Source organism: Chionomys nivalis, chromosome 7 (genome assembly GCF_950005125.1).
Source record: "Chionomys nivalis chromosome 7, mChiNiv1.1, whole genome shotgun sequence".
NCBI lineage: Eukaryota > Metazoa > Chordata > Mammalia > Rodentia > Cricetidae > Chionomys > Chionomys nivalis.
In genome coordinates, this window is record NC_080092.1 from 65,644,889 (window position 1) to 65,668,235 (window position 23,347).

General features: G+C 50.6%; 1 protein-coding gene across 2 annotated transcripts; it reads left to right on the forward strand.

Annotated features, from left to right (window-relative positions):
- The first annotated feature begins 14,858 nt into the window (after positions 1 to 14,858).
- Ca4 (carbonic anhydrase 4) lies at positions 14,859 to 22,580 on the forward strand. 2 transcript variants are annotated; one of them, XM_057773309.1, is made up of 8 exons: positions 14,859 to 15,011; positions 18,925 to 18,978; positions 19,837 to 19,992; positions 20,542 to 20,687; positions 20,794 to 20,880; positions 20,991 to 21,057; positions 21,169 to 21,332; positions 22,097 to 22,580. In XM_057773309.1, exons 1-8 carry the CDS (start codon positions 14,936 to 14,938, stop codon positions 22,289 to 22,291), a joined length of 945 nt encoding a protein of 314 aa, XP_057629292.1. In that variant the 5' UTR covers positions 14,859 to 14,935; the 3' UTR covers positions 22,292 to 22,580. The 2 variants fall into 2 exon arrangements, with proteins under 2 accessions (XP_057629292.1, XP_057629291.1); XM_057773308.1 differs by lacking the exon at positions 14,859 to 15,011 and adding an exon at positions 15,269 to 15,567.
- Positions 22,581 to 23,347: the final 767 nt, after the last annotated feature.

Below are 23,347 nucleotides of genomic sequence, written 5' to 3' on the forward strand. Positions count from 1 at the left end.
TCTAGAGCCACAAGGCATGACGAACGGTGAGCAGTGAGCGTCCACACATTTTCAGCGAGAGGTGTGCCCATTTGCCCAGATGCCCTCTGACAGTCTTCGGCAGGTCAAGCTGCAGCCAGAAGGCAGACAGGCTCTCTGCTCTCTGTCTGCCTTTGTCCCTAGCCACACTCTGATAAATGATACCCGACGAAAACGTGGAGCCTGCTATTCAAGGCCCAAACATTTTAAGAAGGGGAAGAGCAGAGCAGTGAACATGTGCAGATTGCATCCACGCGCAGCCTTCTGCTGCTACACAAGGCCCACACCAATGAAGTCAGCCTGCTCCCACCCATCCCGGGTAGGAGTCATTAAACTTTAACTACACTCCCGGGAATGAATTACACTCCTGCGAACTTCCCAGTCACTCTTCCTCAATGGCCATAATAAGGAAGCAGACGAGGTGAGTCCCTCTAGTCAGCTTGCACGGTCTCACGTAGGGCCCTCTTCTAGCACACAGGTGAACGCCTCAGCTGCCTGCCTGCACCTCAGCTCCTTCCGGCAGCTGTCGTGGACGCGTTGTCGTGCGTCCATCCCTTCCATCAACACTACAGGAGGAAGAGAGGGGCAGAGGGAAAGGGAGAAGCCAAGCCAAGGAGGAAGCAGCAGTTAGGTGGATGGAAGTATTCTCCACTATGAAAGGCCCGGGGCTGTTGGAAGATCGGGGCAGCAGAGGGCGCCCATGTGCAGACTCAGAGGAGATACCTACAAGTACATATGTACCCCAGTCACCCTGAAACTGTAACCACAAAAGCCTCACCGTACTAACACTAACACACACACACACTGTCTACCTTACAGGTACTTCAAGTGCAGAGCTTAGATTCTTCTGCTGGCCTCCGAAGGACCGTTATAAACACTGGCTCACCTACAGCTATGTTCATGAACTTAGGCCCTCTGTTCAGTGAGAAACTGAGTTCAGAACTGTGTAGACACTGTGGCCTCACCCTTCTGCTGGGCAGTTGCATGGCGAGGATTTTATAGTGGAAAGTGAGCTGAGGGCTCGCCTGGGTGTCCTGCGGTTGTGAAGGCTGAAAAGAACACTGTTAACTCTGTAGGATCTGCGTATAGCTAAGGACTGCAAGGGAACATTGGAAATTAGACAAAAGCCGGCGTGGTGGCGGCACACCTCTCATTCCATAATTCCGAGGCAGAGGCAGGAGGATCTCTGAGTTCAAGGCCAGCCTGGTCTACAGAGTGAGTTTCAGGAGAGAAACCCTGCTTAAACAAACAAACAAAAACCCACAGAGATCCACCCACCTCTGCACCCCAGAGAACTGGGATTAAAAAGCATGTGCCATCATACCCTGCTCTTTTCTTCATATTTATTTATTTTGAGATAGAGCCTCATGGAGGCCAGGTTGACCACCAGGTTGTCCGTATGTCGCAGAAGATAGCCCTGAGCTTCCAATCCTCTTACCTCCCCCTCGCAGTGCAGGTACGCACCACCACGCCTGGTTTATGTGGGGCTGGGAACAGTCCCAGGCCTCTATGCTAAGCAAGCACTCCAGCCCAGGGTCTTTTTTTTTTTTTTTTTTTGCTTTTTTGAGACAGGGTTTCTCTGTGGTTTTGGAGCCTGTCCTGGAACTAGCTCTTGTAGACCAGGCTGGTCTCGAACTCACAGAGATCCGCCTGCCTCTGCCTCCCAAATGCTGGGATTAAAGGCGTGCGCCACCACCGCCCGGCCAGAGTCTTTTTTAGTTTTGTTCTGTTTGGTTTTCTGCAACGAGGTTTCTCTGTGTAGCCCATTCTGTCCTGGAGCTCACACTATAGACTACCAGTCTGGACTCAGACTCAGGGCTAGGCCTGCCTTTGCCTACTGGGAGTGCTGGCATTAAAGACATGTGCCACCATGCCTGGCTCAAAGTCTGTCCTTTTAATTTTCCTTTTTCCTACCCAGGCTGCCAGTATGGCTCAGCCTCCCCCGCCACCCCCCTTTAGGGATCCTTCCACAGCAAATTCTGAATGTCAATGAATACAGCTGGAAAAACCCAAAGACACTGCAACCCCTACCTCCTGCTAGCTTGTGAGCCTGGCTTCTGAGGTGGAACTAAGAGAGGTGGGGACAGGGACAGTCACTGGTTTCTCCTAAACTGCTGGTAGGGCAAGGACAGAACATATGTCGTCCCTGTTGCTGGATTTTTCCACACATCCTGTTGCTGTTATTTCAAAATGGTTGGGGGCAGAAGGCTCTGCGGATTTCTCAAGAGAAGCCTGTGAGAGTGTCCCTTTCTCTGCTCCCCCCCCCACTTCTCTCTACCTTTCAGGTTTCTCTTCCACAGTTAGAAAAACAGGGTGGGTGGGAGGGGCTGCCGCCTGCACAGAGCTGGCAAAAGCACAACACTCTTGGCTCCCTCGGAACATGGCGGAGTTCCAGGTTGGGGAGTGGTGAAGCCAAGCTATTGATTAAACCTTGCTGGGCCTGTGGATTTAATCTCAACATCCAGGAATACAAAAGCTGGAATCTCTCTAAGCCTCCCCTGGATCTCTGCTAATTAACTCTGGGGAGTGCAGACAAGAAGACCAGATGGACGTGAGGTTGCAGCAGGAAGGAAGCGTGAGCTAGCTGGGGGAGGGTAGACAGTGTGCCGAGGCCTGGGAAGAAGGAAGGAGATGGGTACAGGTCTCACTTCTGCCCTTTCCCGGTTGGACAACTGAGGCAAGTCATTGTCCTCTCTGAGCCTTGGCTTCCTTTCTCGTAGTCAAAGAAGTAACTTAGGATCCCTGCCCCCTCCAGAGTTGTGAGCTTCTTTGGGTGTGCTGGCCTACAAAATAGATAAAGGAGCTATTGGTTCTTTTTCTTTCTTTCTTTCTTTCTTTCTTTCTTTCTTTCTTTCTTTCTTTCTTTCTTTTCTTTTCTTTTCTTTTCTTTTCTTCTTCTTCTTTTTTTCCTAGCTGGGGTCTGGCAGTGGCCCCTCAGCCTCCAGTGAGGAAACGGATTACAGAGGTGCATCATGATGCCTAATTGATAAGTGGGCACCCTACTGCTGAGCCACACCCCAGATTTACTTTAAATACTCAAAGTCTCCAGCCCTCAAGACCTCGGGTCTCAAGCCTAATCTTTCACCTTCTGGCTACTTTAGGTGAAGCTTCTCTGAATTCCTGGAATATTCTGGCTACAATGTCATTGTTGGCCTAAAGAGCTGCTAATTTAAAGACTGTGTGATGTTAAGTTGGGAGTGTCACCCCAGTCCCTGGCATCCATCCCAGATCCCCTGGCCTGTGAGTTGCCTTGGTCTGGACTCCAAATCCCAGCATGCCAGGTCCTGACCCCTCCCCACTCCCACAGGGTATTTAAGTGGGCACCCAGAGGAGGAATATGTAGTCCCAGCTTTTGCTTGTGCTCCCTGGTTTTCTGTCTCCCTTGGCCACCCAAGAGTGCTGCATTTTTTTTAAAACATGGGCCTTTTAATTCAGTTTGATTTGGCCTGATTGGATTTCTGTGCACTGGCGGAGAGGATTTTTCTTAACAGATGGAGTCTCTACCTCCTTGGTTAATAAGGTGACTTGCCTCTCAAGCGTGAGGACCTGAGCTCTGGTCCCCACCACCCACATAAGAAAGATCCAGGCATGATGGTGTGTGTCTGTAGCCCCAGTGCTGGGGACCTACCCCAATTGGTGAGCTCCAGGTTCAGCGAGAAACCCCTATCTGAAAAGAATGAGGTGGAGAGTAGCTGGCTTCCATTTATGTACACACGCAAGTGCACATGAATACACGCAGAAGCACATTGTACTCCGGTTATTAATTATAGCGTGCCAATGTGAAGACACATCTCTCACTTCAAGGAGGATAAGAATAGGTAGTTTATTCTGAAGCCAGTGACTGTGGCCCAGAAACTCAGACTTAGGTTGCCCCAAATTCCATGTTCCATTGTGGGAGCAGTTTATGATGGTTTTTATGGTAATGGAACAAAGAAAGTCATAAATCAAGACAGTTTTCAAATCCTCAGGTGGTAGCACCAGAGAGGGGGTTTGCAGCCAAAGGGGGAGAGCTCTGTAGCTGGGCCTACGAGGCCGTCTGATGGTGCTTTTAGCCCTGTGATTGGCGGGACCATCAAAAATCAAAAGGTGGCCGGGCGGTGGTGGCGCACGCCTTTAATCCCAGCACTCGGGAGGCAGAGGCAGGCGGATCTCTGGGAGTTCGAGGCCAGCCTGGTCTACAAGAGCTAGTTCCGGGATGGGCATCAAAGCTACAGAGAAACCCTGTCTCGAAAAACCAAAAAAAAAAAAAAAAAAAAAATCAAAAGGTGGCATTTGCCATGGCTCCTCTTTTCAGAGCTAGATAGCTGAGAGGGAGAAGCTTTTAGTGGTGAAAATGGATTTCTAGCTATTACTTTAGGCCAAAGCTCGTGTTTGTATCTAAAAGAAAAAGGAAAGAAATAAAAGAAGTATAAATTTTTGCATCAAGAATCGGCTACAGACCCAATGTCAATCTGAGATATGATTCCCTTCTCAGATTTGGTAGAGGCACCTACCTCTTACCTTAGATTAAACAACACAGACTTGTCCTGCAGAGTCATTTGCCCAATGTTTGGACATCACTAAGTGACTTAAAAAAAAAAAAAAAAAAAAAACAGCAAACCCTCTTTTAAAGGGAGAACAAATGGAGTTGAAATTCATCAGTTTTAGGCCAGGTGTGGTGGGGGTGCATGCCTCTAAGACTTGCACTAACAAGGCAGAGATCCCTGTGAGCTTGAGGTGAGCCTGGACGGTAAAAGCTATATAGTAAGACCTTACCTGAAAAATAGATAAACAAAGATTTCAGCTTAGGAGAAAGTCTAGGGGTGATGCCTAATGTGCCACCATGTTGTGTCTTGGGCTGCTCTCCTGGGGGTGACAGGCTGAGGACATCTTGGGGGTCAGTTCTTAGGATGCTTCCCTGGGAAAGTCCTGCATTATTCTATCTGACCCAGGGACAGAGTATGGATTTTCATTATTGGTATCCAGTGGCACTTAACAAACACTAAGTGAACCACTGGCCAGAAAAACAAAAACGAAGAAACCCAAGGTAAGATGCAAGCCATGCTTAGCAGGGTAAATCTACCAAGAGACAGAGAGATTCACCAACAATGCTTCAAGAGGGGCCCCAACACAAGCCTTCAGAAATGTTAGCAGTGAGCAGACAGAGCTCCACATAGCCATGCTTAGCGGCCTAAGGAGTTCCCCTAAGCTACAGGGGCCTCAGCGTATGGCACACTGAGATCAAGGAAAACTATGAGACACGTCCAGGTGTGTGAATGGCTTCCTAGGGGAAAAGGTCTTCATAAATGGCATCGCTTGTTTGTTTGTTTTGAGGCAGGGTCTCACTAGCCTTGGCTGGCCTGGAATGATCAGCCAAGGGAGCTTTTTCAAAAAAACTTAAAACAGGCCACAATCGTTGATACAGTGATGTGCACTAATCCTTCTGTACATCGTGTAAATCTATGTCACTATGATTGGTTTAAGAAGCAAGCAGACAGGCCATTGGCTGAACAGGACAAAGCTAGATAGGAAAGCCAAACTGAGAAAGATGGGCTGAGGAAGAGCAAAGTCAGAGGGCCAGCAGCCAGCAGCAGAGGGAGCAGGAGATGAACGTGCCATGCTAATAAAGGAACCATCACGGGGGAGAGCAAAAATAAGGATGTGGGTTAACTGAAAGCGTAAGAGTTAGCCGGGCAGTGGTGACGCACACATGCCTTTAATCCCAGCACCCAGGAGGCAGGGACAGGTGGATCGCTGTGAGTTCGAGGCCAGCCTGTTCTACAGAGTGAGTTCCAGGACAGTCTCCAAAGCTGCGGAGAAACCCTGTCCCAAAAAACCAAAAACAAATAAATAGGGTGTAAGAGTGTGAGCGTTAGTAATAAGCCCGAGTGATTAATATTAAGCCTTTGAGGGATTATTTGACAACGGCCGTGGGACAGGAAAACTTCCACCTACAATACAGACTTTTGCCCTGTTGAGGTAAAGAATGAAGGGACGAGGCCGGGCGGTGGTGGCGCACGCCTTTAATCCCAGCACTTGGGAGGCAGAGGCAGGTGGATCTCTGTGAGTTCAAGGCCAGCCTGGTCTACAAGAGCTAGTTCCAGGACAGGCTCCAAAACTAAAGAGAAACCCTGTCTCGAAAAAACCAAAAAAAAAAAAAAAAAAAAAAAATGAAGGGACGAGGTCAGAAGAAGATGGGAGTAGGAAGCCGTTGTTTCTCTTTCTTTCTGATGTGTTGGCTAAACACAAGGCTGGCCTCAACCCCACAAGAGCCAGCATTGCCGCCTGAGTGTTGAGTGCTGGGATTAAAGGGATGCAGCCACACCTTGCTTTCCGAACACTTTCAACTTAACTTTTTATTGGTGTCTCCTTTCACCTCTTGTGTAGTTTTAGAGTCTTGTTAATTATTGTAAATTACCAACTTTATCATTTCTTTTATTTTCCAGTTAGAGCAGGCTGCCCATTTGTGATTTTTTTTTCCTTTTAAACTTTATGATTGAGGACTTCTGGCTCACTATGCAAAAATAAGACAATTTGAAAGTAGTTGACGCTCCCCACGGAGGGGACTCTTACCTTTAGTTAGACTGCCCGTTTTCTTTTAACACTTGTAAATTGAATTAACATCCTACTCAAATACAAAAACAGCTGGAACACAAAGTATTTGTTTTTCTCCAAGCATTTCCCTACTCCTTTCATTAGATTTAGGAGAAATATCTGGAGAAAAAGGAGAAAAAAGACAGCTAGCAAGCCTGAAAAACAGCCAGAGTCTACAGCGCTTTCAGAAGCCACAAACAAAAACAAACTGATGGTGGAAACCAAATAATAATAATAATAATATAATAAAGTAATAATGTTTTCAAAGCAAACAGACAAAATAGACACCTTGAGCCAAATGCTTTGAAAGAAAACCAAAGACAGAGGCATCTACCAACCAGGAGAGCCTGGAAGTTCCCTGACCCTTCCAGCTGAGGAGAAGCCAGGTGGCTTGGACCCAAAGGGCACATTGTTTCCACCCAGGCACACGTCCTGTGAAAAGCAGGTCCCTGCTGGAGCACCGTGACTGTCCGAGCAAAAACACAGCTCTCCCTTCAAAGGGGAAAAGGGGTAGTTTATTCCGAAGCTGGAGATGAGTTACCGTGGCCTGGAAAATTAGGTTGCCCCCAATGCCATGTTCCACTGGGGAAGCCATTTACCAAGTTTTTATGGTAGCAGAACAAAAATACGTCATAAATCAAGACACTTTTCTTTTTTTTTTTTTTTTTTTTTTTTTTTTTTGGTTTTTCGAGACAGGGTTTCTCTGTGGCTTTGGAGCCTGTCCTGGAACTAGCTCTTGTAGACCAGGCTGGTCTCGAACTCACAGAGATCCACCTGCCTCTGCCTCCCAAGTGCTGGGATTAAAGGCGTGCGCCACCACCGCCCGGCTTCAAGACACTTTTCAAAGCCACTAGTGGAAGCATCAGAGAGGAGGTTTCCGGCCAACCGGGGAGAATTCTGCTAGGAGCCAGATCTCCCCAGTACTTGAGCCCTCTGGTGGGTGGAGCTACAGTCTGTTAGCATAACACAGGGTTTCTCCTGGCAGCCACAGGATATTGGGGCTAACTTTATCTGCCAAATCACAGGATGTGAAGTCCAACTTAGTGTCTCACGCTGGAGTTTCCTGAGCCCTTAGCCTTTACTAAGTGCCCAGAACTCTATTAGGTCATTCCCAGAATCATCTAGCTGGATTCTCAACCGTACCCATGTGACAGTCGACTCTGAGCGAGGTGAGCGTGGCTACCTGGTGGGGCTGGGATGGTAACCCAGGACAATGAAGCCCCAAAGTCTATTCTGATCTGTGCTTAACCCATCCCTGAACAGAACGCATGACGGTTTTTTGTTTAGTTACTTGTATTTGATCTCCCTTCAGCTAGGAACCCCAGGAGTCAAGGGTCTTATCTACCTTGTACTCCATGTCGCTGCCCCAAAAGGAAATCCAAATCGCACGTTGTGGTCCAGCATCTGAGGTTCCCTAAACCTGTACTCATGGATGGATTCATCTAGACGGTCTGGTCAGCAGGACCCAGGGTTTCTCCTGACTCTGCTTTCCCAGGGCTGGAATTACAAGTACATACAGCTGCACCTGTCTTTTTACATGGGGATTAGGGATCCGAACGCAGGTCCTCAACACTTGTACAGAAGCACCTTTCTAACTGGACCTTTTCTGAAGCCCACCTTGCAAATTTACATCTTAAAGAACAAAGCCTAACCTGGTTACTGAGAAAGCTCAAGATCCAAGTAGAGGTACAGAACACAAAGGTCAGAACAGGAAACTTTGGGAGCCAAGTAGCAGAAAAAGAGCTGTCCTAGGAGATGGAATTTCTCTCCCTCACCATTGCTTAGGCCAAGGTCGCTCCATTCCGATTTACAGTGAGGTTATGCCATGCTTCCCGAGCTTGTTTGTGTATCTAAAAGAAAGGTTTTTTTTTTTTTTTTTTTTGGTTTTTTGAGACAGGGTTTCTCTGTGGTTTTGGAGCCTGTCCTGGAACTAGCTCTTGTAGACCAGGCTGGTCTCGAACTCACAGAGATCCGCCTGCCTCTGCCTCCCAAGTGCTGGGATTAAAGGCGTGCGCCACCATCGCCCGGCGAAGCCCAGGTTTAATGGATACAATGCTCCCGGACTAGATGGCTTTCCAGCCCCCAGAGAGGAGACAAGGAAGGAAGACCGGAAAACCACATGTTTGTTTTCTGGGGGGCAGTTTAAATACCCTGTGGGAGTGGTCTTGAGCATCTCTGGGAGAGGGGTCATCATTTGGCAGGCTTCCTGAAATGCAGCAGGGTTTGGAGAGAGAGGGAGGAGGGGTTCGGAGTGAAGCTTGAACCTAAACATTCCAGACTCTTTGGATATATGGATGCCAGGGGCTGGGGTGAAACTTCCATTCAATGTACATTACTACTTACGGTAGTACAGAGACACAGGTACACAGTACAACGGGGTTTGATGAGAATGCACGGTGTTCAGATTCATTTGTTTGGCCTTCAGCTTTATAGAGGCCTCTTCCTCAAAACACCGGTTAGTGAGACTCTGGAACTAAAGATGGGAGATTAGAATCTCTCAAGGAGAAAATCCGGCTGGCATACAGGACTGCAAAGGCCCATAGACTTCCCTTTAATTGAGGCTATAAAACCACCAGGTAAAACCGCCTTGAGGAAGCAGTGCCTAAGGCTATCAACTTTACAAACCACCGCTTCTAAAATAGTCTTAGCAAGCACTTTTGGAAGGCAGGCAAGACTATAGAAGGCTCTTAAGACCAGGGTCAATAGTTCAGTTGGTAAAACACCTGCCTGCCACACAAGCTTCAGGAGCTTCAGGGATCGGATGGGAGTTTGACACCCAGTACCCACGTAAAAAGATGGGCATGGTGACAAGCTCTTGTCACCCTGTGCTGGGAAAGCAGGACCAGGCTGATCCCTCAGTGAGTGACAGGTTTCCGTGAGAAACTTTTATCTCTGAAAATAAAGTGGGGGCTGATGAGCTAGCTAGTTCAGTCTCTAAATTTGAATAGGTGAGTTCAATCCCCAGAACCCACTGTGGAAGACTCTTGAAAGTTGTCCTCTGACCTCTACATGTATGTGCTGTGACATGCATCACACGCACAAGAGCACACGTGCGCGCACACACACACACACACCCTTATACAGCTATACGCATACCACTACACACAAAAGATTTCAGAATCAAGAGACTATATAAGTAGCCATCCTTTTAGAATTATTACTTTATGTTTATGGGGTTTTTGTCTGCATGTCTGTCTGAACACAATAAGCAGCCTTTGTACTGGTTGAGGCCAGAAGAGGAAGTCGAGGACCCTGGGACTAGAGATACCAGGCTTGTAAGGCTTGTGGGTGCTGAGAATCAAACCTGGGTCCTCTGGAAGAGCAGTCCGTGCTCTTAACTGCTAAGTCATCTCTCAGCTCCCTGGAGGGGCCATTCTAACGCATTTGGATCCAGTGAGTAGAAGAGAAGTATCTTTCTCAAGGCATCTTGGGCTGCTCTCCCGGAGGGAGGGAAGAGAGCAGCCTAGGACATCAGAGGATCCATGCCCATGGTGATGTCTCAGAGGAATGGGAACGGTTTCATCTGACCCAGCACTTGAGAGTGAATAACTCCAGGAGATCTGTCTAGGATGCTCGTGGCACTCATTAAACACTACCTGGGACCAGTGAGAAGGCTCAGTGGGTAAAGGTGCTTGCTGCTAAGCCTGACGATCTGAGTTTGATGAGGTGGTGGAAAAAGAGAACCCCTGAAAACTGCCACTGACCTCCACATGCATATGTGTATCTATGAGGGCACCCTCACACTCATGCACACACGTTACCCAAATAGAGATAACCCTTCAAAACCGTATAAAATAAAATAAACACTGTATGGATTTATCACCAGGAAAACAGAAACAAAGAAATTAAGGAAACATATAGACCGCAATCAAAGCGGTCCAGCTAAGCGACGGTCGGGGTAACTCATGAACTATACTTGCACAGAGCCCAGACAAATCCCCTAAAGATGTCAGTGGGGACAGGGACCCAGACTGAGCTCTGCATTGTCACCCAAGGCAACTGGAAGCATTCCCTTAATCTCTTAAAAAGCTGGATTCAAGCAAACCTAGGATTTGTGTCTTTGACACAAAAAAGAATTTCATAAATAGCCTGTATGAAGCAGAGCCGGGCATTTACTAAAAATACAAAGTCATGCACCCAAGAGAACAAAAATACACCTCAAGCATGGCTGTGGGCTTCTCAAAGGAGTCACGTTAAACCCTGGCAGGGGTGGAGGGAGGGGGTATTCAAGAGAGACATTTGGGATAAGAACATGAAGTACCCAAGTGTGGGTGTGGGCTTCTCTTAGGGGAGTCACAATGACCTGTGCTAGCATTTCCTACATTGGTGGTTCTCAAGGGGTTACTAAGAAAACTTTATTTTCCCCTTCTCTCTCCTAATTTTTTTAATATTTATTTGTTTATTATATATACTGTATTCTGCACCAGATCTCATTACAGATGGTGTGAGCCCACCATGTGGTTGCTGGGAATTGAACTCAGGACCTTCGGAAGAACAGGCAGTGCTCCTAACCTCTGAGCCATCTCTCTAGCCCATCCTAATTTTTTTTTAATGCATTTATTTAGTGAGTGTGTTGAGGTCAGAGGACACTGGCAGGAGCTGGTTCTCTCCTTCCGCTTTGCCCGTCCTGGAATGGATGGAACTCAGGCTGCCCAGCTTGTCAGCCTGGGCCATTTCTCTGACCTTCCTATCTCTCTTTGATAAGGGAGACTATGGGGTATCTCTAGAGGTGACATCTGATAAGGTAAAAACAGGAACCACTTGGTGGCAGGAAGAACCCTTTTACTCTGTAAGTGGGGTTTCTGGTGAGATTCCTAAACTGTGGGTTTACACAAGGGGGCGGGGGGCAAATGTCAGTTGTGTTGGAATTCTAGGGAGAGGCTTCAACCAGACCCTGGGCTAAAGGCTTCCTTTTCCTTCTCATGTCCCTATATATATATATATATATATATATATATATATATATATATTTTTTTTTTTTTTTTTTTTTTTTTTTTTTGGTGTTTTTCGAGACAGGGTTTCTCTGTGGTTTTGGAGCCTGTCCTGGAACTAGCTCTTGTAGACCAGGCTGGTCTCGAACTCACAGAGATCCGCCTGCCTCCGCCTCCCAAGTGCTGGGATTAAAGGCGTGCGCCACCACCGCCCGGCTTCATGTCCCTATATTTTGTTCTTTCTTTTTTTTCTGTTTCACTTTGACCTCAGATGGAGCCTGTGACTTCCCACTGCCTCCCCCATTGCAGTTAGAGGCACACAAATGAAAGCCCCTGGACAAGGGTGGTGATTCATCTTTGAATACCCGTGGGCCAGCAGTCACACCCAGGCCCTAGCAAACTCTGTGAAAGTCTCCACTGAGTTGGTTCCCAGTAACCGTTTATTGGTGGAGGTCATGGGGGCAAGACTGCCACTCAGTCCTCTTCCTCCCACCTCCCTCCCTTCGCAGAGGAGGAAGTCGCAACCCAGGGAGAGGAAGATTGCTCAAGGCCATCCCTGCAAGAGGAAGAACAAAGACTTGAACTCGGAACCTGAGCTTTCAGCTTGGGGTACCTTGGGCTGAATAAGAGAAAGAAACTGCTTTAGGGCTTGGGTACTGGGCAGGGCTTGTTTGGGCTGGCAGCTTTATGGTCCTTTAAGTTCCTGGGACATGTTAGTGCCATCTATCTTTCTAATCATCACGAAGCAGGCTTGGTTCCTTCTGCAGGAAGCTGGGCTCCAGGTGATGTGACAGGTTTATGGCTAGGACTGGAGTTCCGGCTGGAATGACAGGGGGAGCTGGGGGAGGGAGTGTGGGGTAGGATGTGATAGCCAAGGCACCTAGGAAGCCACAGAGTCAGGAATGTCTCTGACCTTTCTATCTCTCTTTGATAAGGGAGACTATGGGGTATCTCTAGAGGTGACATCTGATAAGGTAAAAACAGGAACCACTTGGTGGCAGGAAGAACCCTTTTACTCTGTAAGTGGGGTTTCTGGTGAGATTCCTAAACTGTGGGTTTACACAAGGGGGGGGCAAATGTCAGTTGTGTTGGAATTCTTTTTTTTTTTTTTTTGGTTTTTCGAGACAGGGTTTCTCTGTGGTTTTGGAGCCTGTCCTGGAACTAGCTCTTGTAGACCAGGCTGGTCTCGAACTCACAGAGATCCGCCTGCCTCTGCCTCCCAAGTGCTGGGATTAAAGGCGTGCGCCACCACCGCCCGGCTGTGTTGGAATTCTTGAAGCTGGGGAGAGGCTTCAACCAGACCCTGGGCCAGACCCTGACCCAGATCACCTCAAGCACCATATTCACGCTCTGAGGCATCCTAACTAGCCCGTGTCCCCAGGAATACCTTCTTCAGAGGGGCTGCCCACAGCCTGGCCTGAACACATCCTGGCCTCCCATAGGCTTCTCTCCAAGGACCCCCACCTCTTTTAAAATGAATATAGAAATCATTGATCAATAATTATAGCTTGATCAGGCTATCAAATCTCTTCCCCGCTTGTCAGGGGGCTGGCCTAGGTTCCAGGGACATCCTGAATCCTCAATTCCTCCTCTTTCATTCCTAAAAGAGACATTTTCAGCCCCACAAACACAAATCCAGCCGGGTGGTGGTGGCACACGCCTTTAATCCCAGCACTCGGGAGGCAGAGGCAGGCGGATATCTGTGAGTTCGAGACCAGCCTGGTCTACAAGAGCTAGTTCCAGGACAGGCTCCAAAACCACAGAGAAACCCTGCCTCGAAAAACCAAAAAAAAAAAAAAAAAAAACCACACACAAATCCACTCTCCAAATAAGGCTCCCAGGTTAGAGGTTAAATTCCAGAGCCCTGCAGACAATAAGACCCTGATGGGGACGCCCCTCCCCCACCCTGCCTCTCGCTTGGTAGGATCAAAGCTGCTGGTGTAGGTTGTGTGATCCTAGGCCAGAGAGAGGAGTAGGCCAGTCTCTAACAAGAGCGGAAACCCTTTGCTTAGATTGTCCCGATGAAGCCATTCCTCTTCAGGGGTCCAAAAGCCGGTGTCGAGGCAGGGAGAGGGTGATGAGAATTTGGCAACGGATGGGGAAGTAGCTGGACCAGAAAACAGGGCTTCCTGTTGATGGTGGAGTCCAGGTGTACTGCCTGATTCCTCGTCCATCTCCCCAACCCTGTCCCAGATTCCTAACCTCCCATGGATGCACCGATTCTCCAGGAGATTCAGGGGATCACCGCAGAGACCGACGTCAAGAAGCGCTTGTCTGGAAGCGAGGCGGGATCCATTTCTCCGGATATAGGAGACGGTTTCCTCAAGGAATCTTTCTTGACTCTTCCTGACTGGCGGGAGAACTTGAGAGTACACTTAGACCCTTGTTTTTTCTCTCTTCCCAAGGTCAGGGCATCTCAATAGCAACTAGTCCTATCCCCTGTGACACCTTGGGGTTTCCTAGTAAGCCACTTTACAAACCAACTTTCAATTGTGTTTTCCCCGCGGCCCCCCCCCACCGCCCCGTTCCCCCACTCTTCACCTTACTATCATCCCCTTAAAAGTCCACACCCTTTCCAGCCCCCAACTCTCCACTCCTCCCCATCTTGGCTCAGCACGCCGGCACACACGCGCGCGCACACACACACAATACTAGTAATAGCAGCTTTGGGGGCTTGGCTTAAGAGTGGAAGAAGAGTCATGGTTTTCTTAGAATTTAGTTTGGGTGTAGCCCAGTGGTAAGAATGAGAAATAGGGAAAGAAAAAGAAGGGGTGGGGAAAGGAGGATCTCCAGAATCGAGAAAGAAAACTCAAAACAAAATCAAGTTTGGTACAGCCTGAGAGGAAAATGATGAGACTCAAGAAACAGCTACCATTCTCTGAAAGAGCCTCTCACCGGGCTTCTCTTCAACAACCAGCATAGTTAAGTTTTCAACCCTCCTGATTCTCGGTCTCCCCCGAGACCGTTTACATTCACCCAGCCTCAAATCAAGTTCATTCCAAAGACACATTAGGAGACCCAGCACAGTGGTTAGTGGCAACATGATGGAAGTTACGAATCTGGGAAGACACCCCTGTGGGTCAGGTATCTCAGGATAGCCCATCTGTTCCCGGATCAGTGACCAGGAGTAGGATGGAGGCAGGGTGAAAAGACTACACTTCCAAATCCTGGGGACGTGACGTAGGTGAGGGGTCTTTTCACCGCGGATTAAGGTAGTAGGGTAGGCGGGGAGAGGATTCTTTCAGACCTGAGACTGGACGAGGCAAGAAAGGGGAGGCTCCGCCAGGAGGAGGAGCCGCCTCCCACGACCTGCTGTCGGGGCTCCCTCCCGTCGTGGCTCTGCTATAAAGCCTCAACAGGCATGATCGCGACGCCTCCAGTGGCTTCCTCGGTGCCTGACTCTGTGCTGGGCAATGTCTTTGCCCTCAAGCACCATGCAGCTGCTTCTTGCTCTGTTGGCGCTGGCTTACGCAGCCAGTTCTACCGCAGGTACCCTTGGGTGACCCTCTGCGCCCCCAGCCCCGCTCCCCTTGTCAGCGTGCTCCCGCTGCGCATGGTTCATGCAGGGAACCGTGAGGGTGCAGCGGACCTGGCTATACGTGAACGTGGGCGCCTACACGTGTCCGCGGGCGGCTGCGGGGGAGCGTGTGCTCGCATGTGCGCGGCCGTATGTGAGCGGCCGAGGGGTGTTCTCGTGGCGGGCGCGCGTTGTGATCTGTGGTGAGGATGCTTCTCCGACCCGCCCGGATGCATGATCCTTTCCTCACCTTGGTTCTCCTGGGTCTCCCCCTGGGTGGCGAGTGGCCGTCTGATCTGCAGGGACTCTGAGCCGGTAGCTGTTGCCCGCCCAGAACAAGCGCGGGAGGTTGGATGTTTTGGGGTCCCGGCGTTCCCCTCTTCCCACCTTGGGTTCCTCTGAGCTGCAAGCTCCCTTCTCCCCAGCCTCCAGCGCTGGATTGGGAGCCTGGCGGGGGGCATCCCAAGACCCAAGTCCCCGGCCAAGCCGGTCTTTCCAGACAAGGTGATTTTCGTTTAAAGATTAATGGTGAGCACGGGCTCTTAATTATTCTTCTAGGTGGGAGGTAGCGGTAGAGGCGTGTTAATATTTGATAAGGAGCTAAAGGAGATTCTAGAGGCTGGCACCTCCGCTACCCCACAGCTCTTCACAAAGACCTCATCTCTTAGTCCGCGGGCGGAAGTTTTCCCCTTCAATGGGCCAAACCTCCCTTCCAGAGTTAGGTGCTCTGCCCTTATAATGGAGCTGGGGGAGCAGGGATTGAGGAAGCTCTCAGCCGCAGAGGTGGAAAGAGAATACTCCCTGCTGCAGGGGGATGTAGGGCATCCTACAGCTCCAAAGCTCCTTCCTATGGGGAGAGAAAAGAACAACTAATAAAACGGGGGGGGGGGGGAGAGAGAGAAGACAAGGTTGGGGTGGATATTTGAAACGACTTAATAGAAAGAAAAATGTTTTTAAATTAATGGGTGCCTCCTAGCTGTTCACCTTGGGTTTTGTTGTTTACAAAGCAGGTATAGTAACTCTGCTCCTGGGTGCTGTTTTAAGGATCATCGGTAAGAGAATTTACACAGTGCCTGTAGGCTCTGGGCAGAAGTACTCCACAGGATGGTCATGCGACTCAGCCGATGACCTGGGGCTTTGTAGGCAGGAATCCTCTCAGCTGACCTCTTCACAGGAACTGTTCCAGTTAGAGCGCCAGGACCACTTTCCTTCAGGCGTCATACTGCAGGGATTGGAAAGAGCCCTGGTTGCACTGCTTAGAGGGTGGAGGTGATAGTTCACCCCTTCAGGGTCCCAGACCCCGGACTGAGCCGGTGCTGAGACTTTGCCCAGGACACTTGTGTTCTGCTGAGCTGGTTGCTGGAGTCTTCCACCTTCTCTCAGTGTGAGGGTGAGGTGAGCAAGGTCCATTAAAATGACTTCAGTCTTCTCTAAAAGACCTCTGCACCAGGAGCCAAAATCAACCCTTCCTGCCTCAAAAAGCGGAGGGGAGGGGAGCCTATGACTGGATGGAGAATAGTGGCTCTCCGAGGGGCGATGTTTTGTCTCCAACCCCATCTCTGGTCAGGGCTTAGGTAGGATCCAGAGCTGGGAGCCTCTATCCTTCCCAGATCCTTTATCTCGGACATGGCCAGAGGCACTGAACAGCTTATTCTTTGCAGTGGTTGCACCTCAGAAGCAAATGTGGGAGCCTGAGCTGGCTGGTGCCCTGCCACCTGACTGACTGTAAGATGTCTACCTGACCCCTGGCCTCTGCTTCAATGAGCATCGTGTTTTCTGGCCGCCACCTCCTGAAGAGAGGGTAGTTACAAGAGTGTTCAGTCAATCAGGTCAAAAGTCTCTGTGATTAAGACAGTGGAGCAGAGGTCACACTAGCCAGGGAGCTGGGCCCAGTGGCAGAGAAGGGAAGATTCCTGAGAAGTGCCCAGATGGATTCCCCCTGGGGCAGGGCCTGAGGGCTCTGCTCTCCAAAGCTGGCCTCCTTCAAGGAATAGTTTCCCCTTGGGCTGCATCTCCTAGGACTCTTCATTGAAGCCTGTTCCACTTCCAGGTCCTCTGAGGGCAGGGCACACTCAGGGAGTCTGGATCTGCTCCTCTCTTCAATGTGCTTGGCCAGCCCTTCATCTGTCTGAGAGTTTGGGGTAGAGACAGAGCAGGCCTGGAAGGAAGGGGAACAGATTCCAGCTTCAGAGGCACTAGGCCCACCTAGAGAGGGATGGCCACTGCACACCACCCCAGCACATCAGCTTGGAGAGAGTGGACCACCATGGGGAAGACCTCGAAATGTGGCCATACTAGCTGAGCAGCAGGAATGAACTCTGATTTAGGGCTAGGAAACTAGAAAATCCAAAGTGGCCACTGGAGGCTGCTTTCCTGGAGGACTCCCTCTTGTAGCCTGATTTGTATACTTCCCTCCCCACCTGTCTCCATTTCAGGGACAGTCCCCTGCCCAGAATCAGGAAGAGATAGATAGAGCATGGAGGTGCTGAGCTCAGGCAAGAAGGGAGTCCGGGACACATACCTATTATCCAAGCCTAGCTATATAGGGAGATGGTGTCTGACAAAGAAGAAAAAAACCAAGGACTGGGTCTATAGCTCAGTGGTGGAGCACTTGCCTGGCATGGGTGAGGTCCTGGGTTTGATTCCTAGCCCTGGAAGAATAATAAAATAAGACGAAACCCCAGAAAGCTCCCAGAGGGAGGGGCTGGTGATGCAGTGTGAGGATTCAGAGCTGAGCCCGCAGCACTTTTCTTAGGAATGTCCTCACCCCTGAATTCTTTCCAGCTCACTCTATGTCTTTTCCTCTCCTGCCTTGGCTTAGTTTTGGCCATCTGCTCGCTGACAGGAGGCCAGGGAGGAGGGGCAGAGTTGTCTGTGAACTTTTCTGAATATGGGCTGCCAGGAGAAGCCCATACCATCTCTCGTTTAATCCTCTCTAGTCTCATGAGTGGGCACGTTGACTCCATTTCACAGATGGTAAAACCAAAGAGAGTAAGTAAGGGACCATCCTTAAACACAGGGCTCCTAAGTCAGAATTCTAACTTTGGATGAAAAGCTTCATTCACCCTGAGGGTCTCTCTCTCTCTCTCTCTCTCTCTCTCTCTCTCTCTCCTCTCTCCTCTCTCCTCTCTCTCTTTCTCTTCTCTCTCTCTCCTCTGTCTCTCTGTCTCCTCTCTGTCTCTCTGTCTCTCTCTCTCTCTGTCTTTTTCTCTTGTAGACCTTATTTTTAGAGAAGATTTAACTTTACAGGAGAAATGCAGAATGCCAGGCTGTGCCGTGCCTCTGCATGGCTCCCTTGGACAGTTGATTGCACCGCTATGTCTCCTTTGTGCTGCTTTCCTCAGTAACACTGGCCTTAAGGAAGGGTTGCCCATCCCCCAAGGCAGCCTGCCTGGGAGGCTGGAACCCACACCATTGTTCCAGAAAGGAGGGTTCTCATTCTTCGCTCTCAACTGAGCCTCCTTTTAGGTTCCCAGCAGGATGCAGGCGGGAAAAGAGGTTGATGACTCAGGGACAGAGCTAGCCGCCTGAAGATCATGATGGCACTAGGTGTTGTTGACATTTCTACGATGGCTTTAGCCCTGGTTGGCCTGGAACTTGCTCTGTAAATCAGGCTTGCCTGGAACACAAGAGATCCGTTTGCCTCTGCCCCCCCACCCCCACCCCAGTGCTGGGATTACAGTCCTGTGCACAGGCCATTCCAATCGCAGCCTTTCCTTTGGTCGTTAAGTCTACTTCCCTGGGGACTTCAGTCCCACACTCCAGAAGGCTCCCATCCCCACCCAAGTTTTCACACCAGGGTTTTTTCCCAGGCTCTGGTCCACGGGGCTGTGTGAACAATTCACACGCACGCCTAGGGTTCACATTCTTCCTTTCTCGTTCCAGATGAGCACTGGTGCTATGAGATCCAGGCCAAGGAGCCCAACAGCAATTGCAAGGGTGAGTACTGCCTGCCAGCAGCCCCTTCCAACACATGCACACCTGCACACGCGTCCAGCACTCAGTGACTAGGAGATGGCGGATGTCACTGAGGCTGCTGACCCGGGAAACTAAATTAGCAGCACATTTGCTATTTTTTTTTCCCACACAATGGAGGCTGAGTCCGGTCAAGCCCTTTGAGGTAGAAGTGGGAGATGGTTCTTAGGAGTTTATTGTTGGAGTGCTGAGTCATCCAGGGTCCTGCACGTGCTAGACAAGAAGCATTTTACCGCCGAGCCACACCCCCCTTGCCTCCCTGGCACTTTTCCTAAAGCTGGCCAATTTCCTTGTAGCCTGCTGTGTTGAGGAACTGCCACTGTCTTGCCCCTACCTAGCTAAATGCTGGCGTTGCCTGCCTGGCTCTCCCTCCTTCCCGTGCCCTAGAGAATGCCTTGTCAGATCCAGGTTCCTTCCGGTACAGCTCTTCCGGGGGTTGTCCTCCACGGTTTCCAAAGCTGAAAAGGTGTCTCCCCCTCAGGAACTTTTAATCTTCCCGACATTCCCTGGAAACACCTTAGGAGTTCAGGTTCCCACTGAGAAAGCCAGAGTTCAACATCCTGAGGTTACTTGAATCCCAGAGCTCTTAGCCATCCATCAATGACAAGCCGGCTTCTCCCCCACCCCTCTCTCCGAATCCCCAACCCTCAGTCACATCAGAGACCCATGCACCTACCTGTGCCAGCATGCTGGAGGAGGAAGAACGCCCGGGCAGAATTCTGAGACTCATACCCTGCTCCGGACCTCACCAGCGTCCAAAGACCTTGACTCATGTCGCTGGGTCAATGTGCCCTTGACTCTCAGCCCTTTCTGCCCGCTCAGGACCTTCCCTATGGACTGGGGACTGTCAGAAGAACCACCAGTCCCCCATCAACATCGTCACCAAGGAGGCAAAGGTGAACCCCAACCTGAAGCCCTTTGCCTTCTTTGGCTATGACCAAAAGAACAAGTGGGAAGTCAAGAACGATGGACACTCAGGTGGGTCTCGTGTGGGCTGGGCACGGACAGGCCTACTGGTGCAGGACCGGTGAGTTGCTCAGGCCGGGGAGGTGGGAGGAGCCACCGAGCGCTTCTAGAGAGGAGGCTCCATCAGCTAGGTGTGTTTTCAGTCATTTCATCAGAACAGGGTGGGTGAAGGGAGGGAATGTTCCCGGAAGGAGGGGCCGACCTTTGCGAAAGCACAGAGGCGTGAAACTGGGTGTTTTGAGTGGGGGAACTGTGAGTAGGAGCAGCTGTGTGGGAAGCCAGGAGGAGATGACCCACGCCCAGAACGGTTCACCAGGGCTGAGGAGTTTGGACGTTATCCTGGGGACGCCAGGTCACCACAGAGGGAGTCAAAACAGAGGCAGGCCCGGGACAGGAGTGCATTTTGGGATGGGTGTAGGGGAGAGCAAGGTGAGTGGTGTGGCCGCCAGTAAGAGTTCAGGCTGCGTCCCCCGCCCACCTCTCAGGGCCTAGTGAAGGTGGGGGCTGGCGTGGGCACCGGGAGGCCAGTGTGAGGACTTTGCCCACTCTGATGTCGCCCAGTGAAAATGATGCTGGGGAACGGGAGCTTCATCACTGGAGGAGACCTGCCTGCAAAGTACCAGGCTGTGCAGTTGCACCTGCACTGGTCACAGGATTTGAACAAAGGCTCAGAACACAGCATCGACGGGAAACACTTTGCTATGGAGGTGAGGTGCCTTCGAGCTGGTGCCTGGGCTGGGCCCTGGGTGTGGAGCCGCCGTGGGCAGGATGGGTGGTCCAGCTCCCCATAAGTCATCCATCCACACCCCCTAGATGCACATCGTACATGAGAAGGGGACATCAAGCAACACAGTTGAGGACTCCAAGGACAAGAATGCAGTGCTGGCATTCATGATTGAGGTGGGACTCCCATCCCCTCAAGTCTGGAGGCTGGCTGTCCTCCAGAAAGAGCTGCTTGTCCCCAGCAGCTCCCCAGGACCTCTCTTTAGCTCCCTTCCCTCCCATTCCAGGTGGGAGATGAGGAGAACAAGGCCTTCCAGCCCCTGGTGGAGGCGCTATCCCGTATCTCCAAACCCAGTGAGTCAGGACTGGGGAGGAGGTGGCTTCTTCCCATAATGGAAGGGACAGAGGTGCTGAGGTAGCAGCTTTCAACAGTGCCATATGTAAGGGACTTTGTCCCCCACCTAGGTACAAACACCACAATGAATGAGATCTCCCTGGAGGACATGCTTCCTAAGAAGGAGAAACTGGTTCACTACTTCCGTTACCTGGGCTCGCTGACCACGCCAACCTGTGATGAGACGGTTGTCTGGACTGTGTTCGAGGAGCCCATTAAGCTCCACAAGGACCAGGTACTCAGGCCTAGGGCAAGGTGCATTCTCCCTATGGAGTCTAGCTCCTTCATGCCCTCGCTGCTTGCCCCACAGGTCTCTGGGGTAGGGAGATGGGAATCATTGCATTGGTCCTTGGGTTTCCGCTAGCGGAGACAGGCTGGAGAGAAGGCTGTTCGCCGCTTTCCTGAATAGGGGGCCCTGTGGGAAGTCGTGGAAAGGGTGCCCAGAATAAAGTGGGAGAGCTGACTGGTTAGTGTGGGGAACCACTTCCTTAGTGCTATCAGGGAGCCATCCAACAAACAACACTCGAGTCTACAATAGACAGCAGGAACTTGAGTCTACAATAGACAGCAGGAAGCCCAAAGGACCAAAATCCCTTGGGTTTGTAGCAGTGATTCTCAGAGGGTGACGTCAACATCTTCACCAGTGAGAACTTTTCTAGACATGTCTATTCTTAGGCTCACTCCACTTCTATTGAATCAGATACTCTAGGGCTGGGGTCCCCTGAGCTCCTCCAGCTGAGGCTGAAGATAGTCACCTTCAAGAGTCACTGTGCCGCAACAACAGTGATGCTAACAGGGCTGAGAAGGGACTGGTAGAGGAAAGAGAAGACAACAGAACTCAGCTTCCCACTAACGCCACATTCTATACTCATAGTAGTCATTCTGAGCCCCCCTCTTCCTTTCTGACGTGGCTCCGGCTCCGAGAGGTGACGCCTCTGGCCTGAGGTCACACAAGGAGCATGGCTCCACCTGCTGAGCCCGGTCCCGTCTCTCTCACAGTTCCTGGAATTCTCCAAGAGGCTCTTCTACGATGAAGAACAGAAGTTCGTTATGAAGGACAACGTGAGGCCCCTGCAGCAACTAGGAGACCGCCAGGTGTTCAGGTCCCATGCCCCAGGACAACTGCTGGCTTTGCCCCTGCCTACCCTGGTGGTCCCTACACTCACCTGCCTGCTGGCCGGCTTCCTCCAGTGATGGACCGCTTCTGAATATGTGACCTCTGACCTCAGCCTTTAGAGGATACGGCTTCACTTTCCTAGACTTGCAGGTTGGATTTTGGGGATTATTAAAGTACGGGTACCTGGCCGTGGAGGCACGCACCTTTAATCCCAGCACTGGTGGGGGCAGAGACATGTGGATATCTGAGACGAGCTCAGCCTGTTCTCCATAGGGAATTCTAGGCCAACCAGGGTTGGTTACCAAGGGAGACCCTGACCTTCAGGCCCTACCCACAACTAAACAAAATAAAATATGCATATATTTTTGGAGAAACCCTTTGTAAAAGTCTTTTTTTAAACCTCTGAAAATCACCTTGTTCCCTTCACCCCAGTCCTGACAGGACAGGGACCCTAAGGCCCTGGAGATCTCTCCCGAGTAGGTGTGACCCTGCCTGAGTGTGTGAATCGCCCTATCAATGCACACTCCCTCAATCTCAGCCTCAGAAATGTGTTGAAAGGACCATGGAGCAGCAACACGAAAAAACGTCAGAGGACTTCTGACCCAGGCTCTTGGGTCAGAGTAAAAGTGGTGGAAACTGAACCCTAAGAATAGGTTAGATGAAGGCTACATGTTTGAGCTAGAGTGGAGATACCTATGGTGCTGGGTACCCACCCCTCAGCTGGGGCCTGGAAATGCTGTGGTGGTGAACAGGGATTCATTCATTTGCCCTGGAGCTTGGCAGATAACTGGGAGGGGATGGGACAAAACAGGGAGATGGCTGGGGTTCTCAGTCCAGGACGTGGACAAAAGACTCACGTTGTTCAAGAGGTCGGAAGGCAGTGACAGAGACTAGGAAGGGCAGCTGCAGTTTCGTGGACGGTCAGGGCCAGGGGCATCTGCAAGGGAAGGAGGCCACCTGGGTTCAGTAGCACTCGGGCAGGGAGTGGGGCAGGCTGCCCATCAGGAAGCAGCGGGGAGGAAGACAGAGTGGCAGTCAGAGGCATAGGGATAGATAGACTGGGTATTCTAGATCCTGGACCACCGGTGGGTTAGCGCCCAGGGCCAGTCAGGATGCAGCTCTTCTGTGGCACA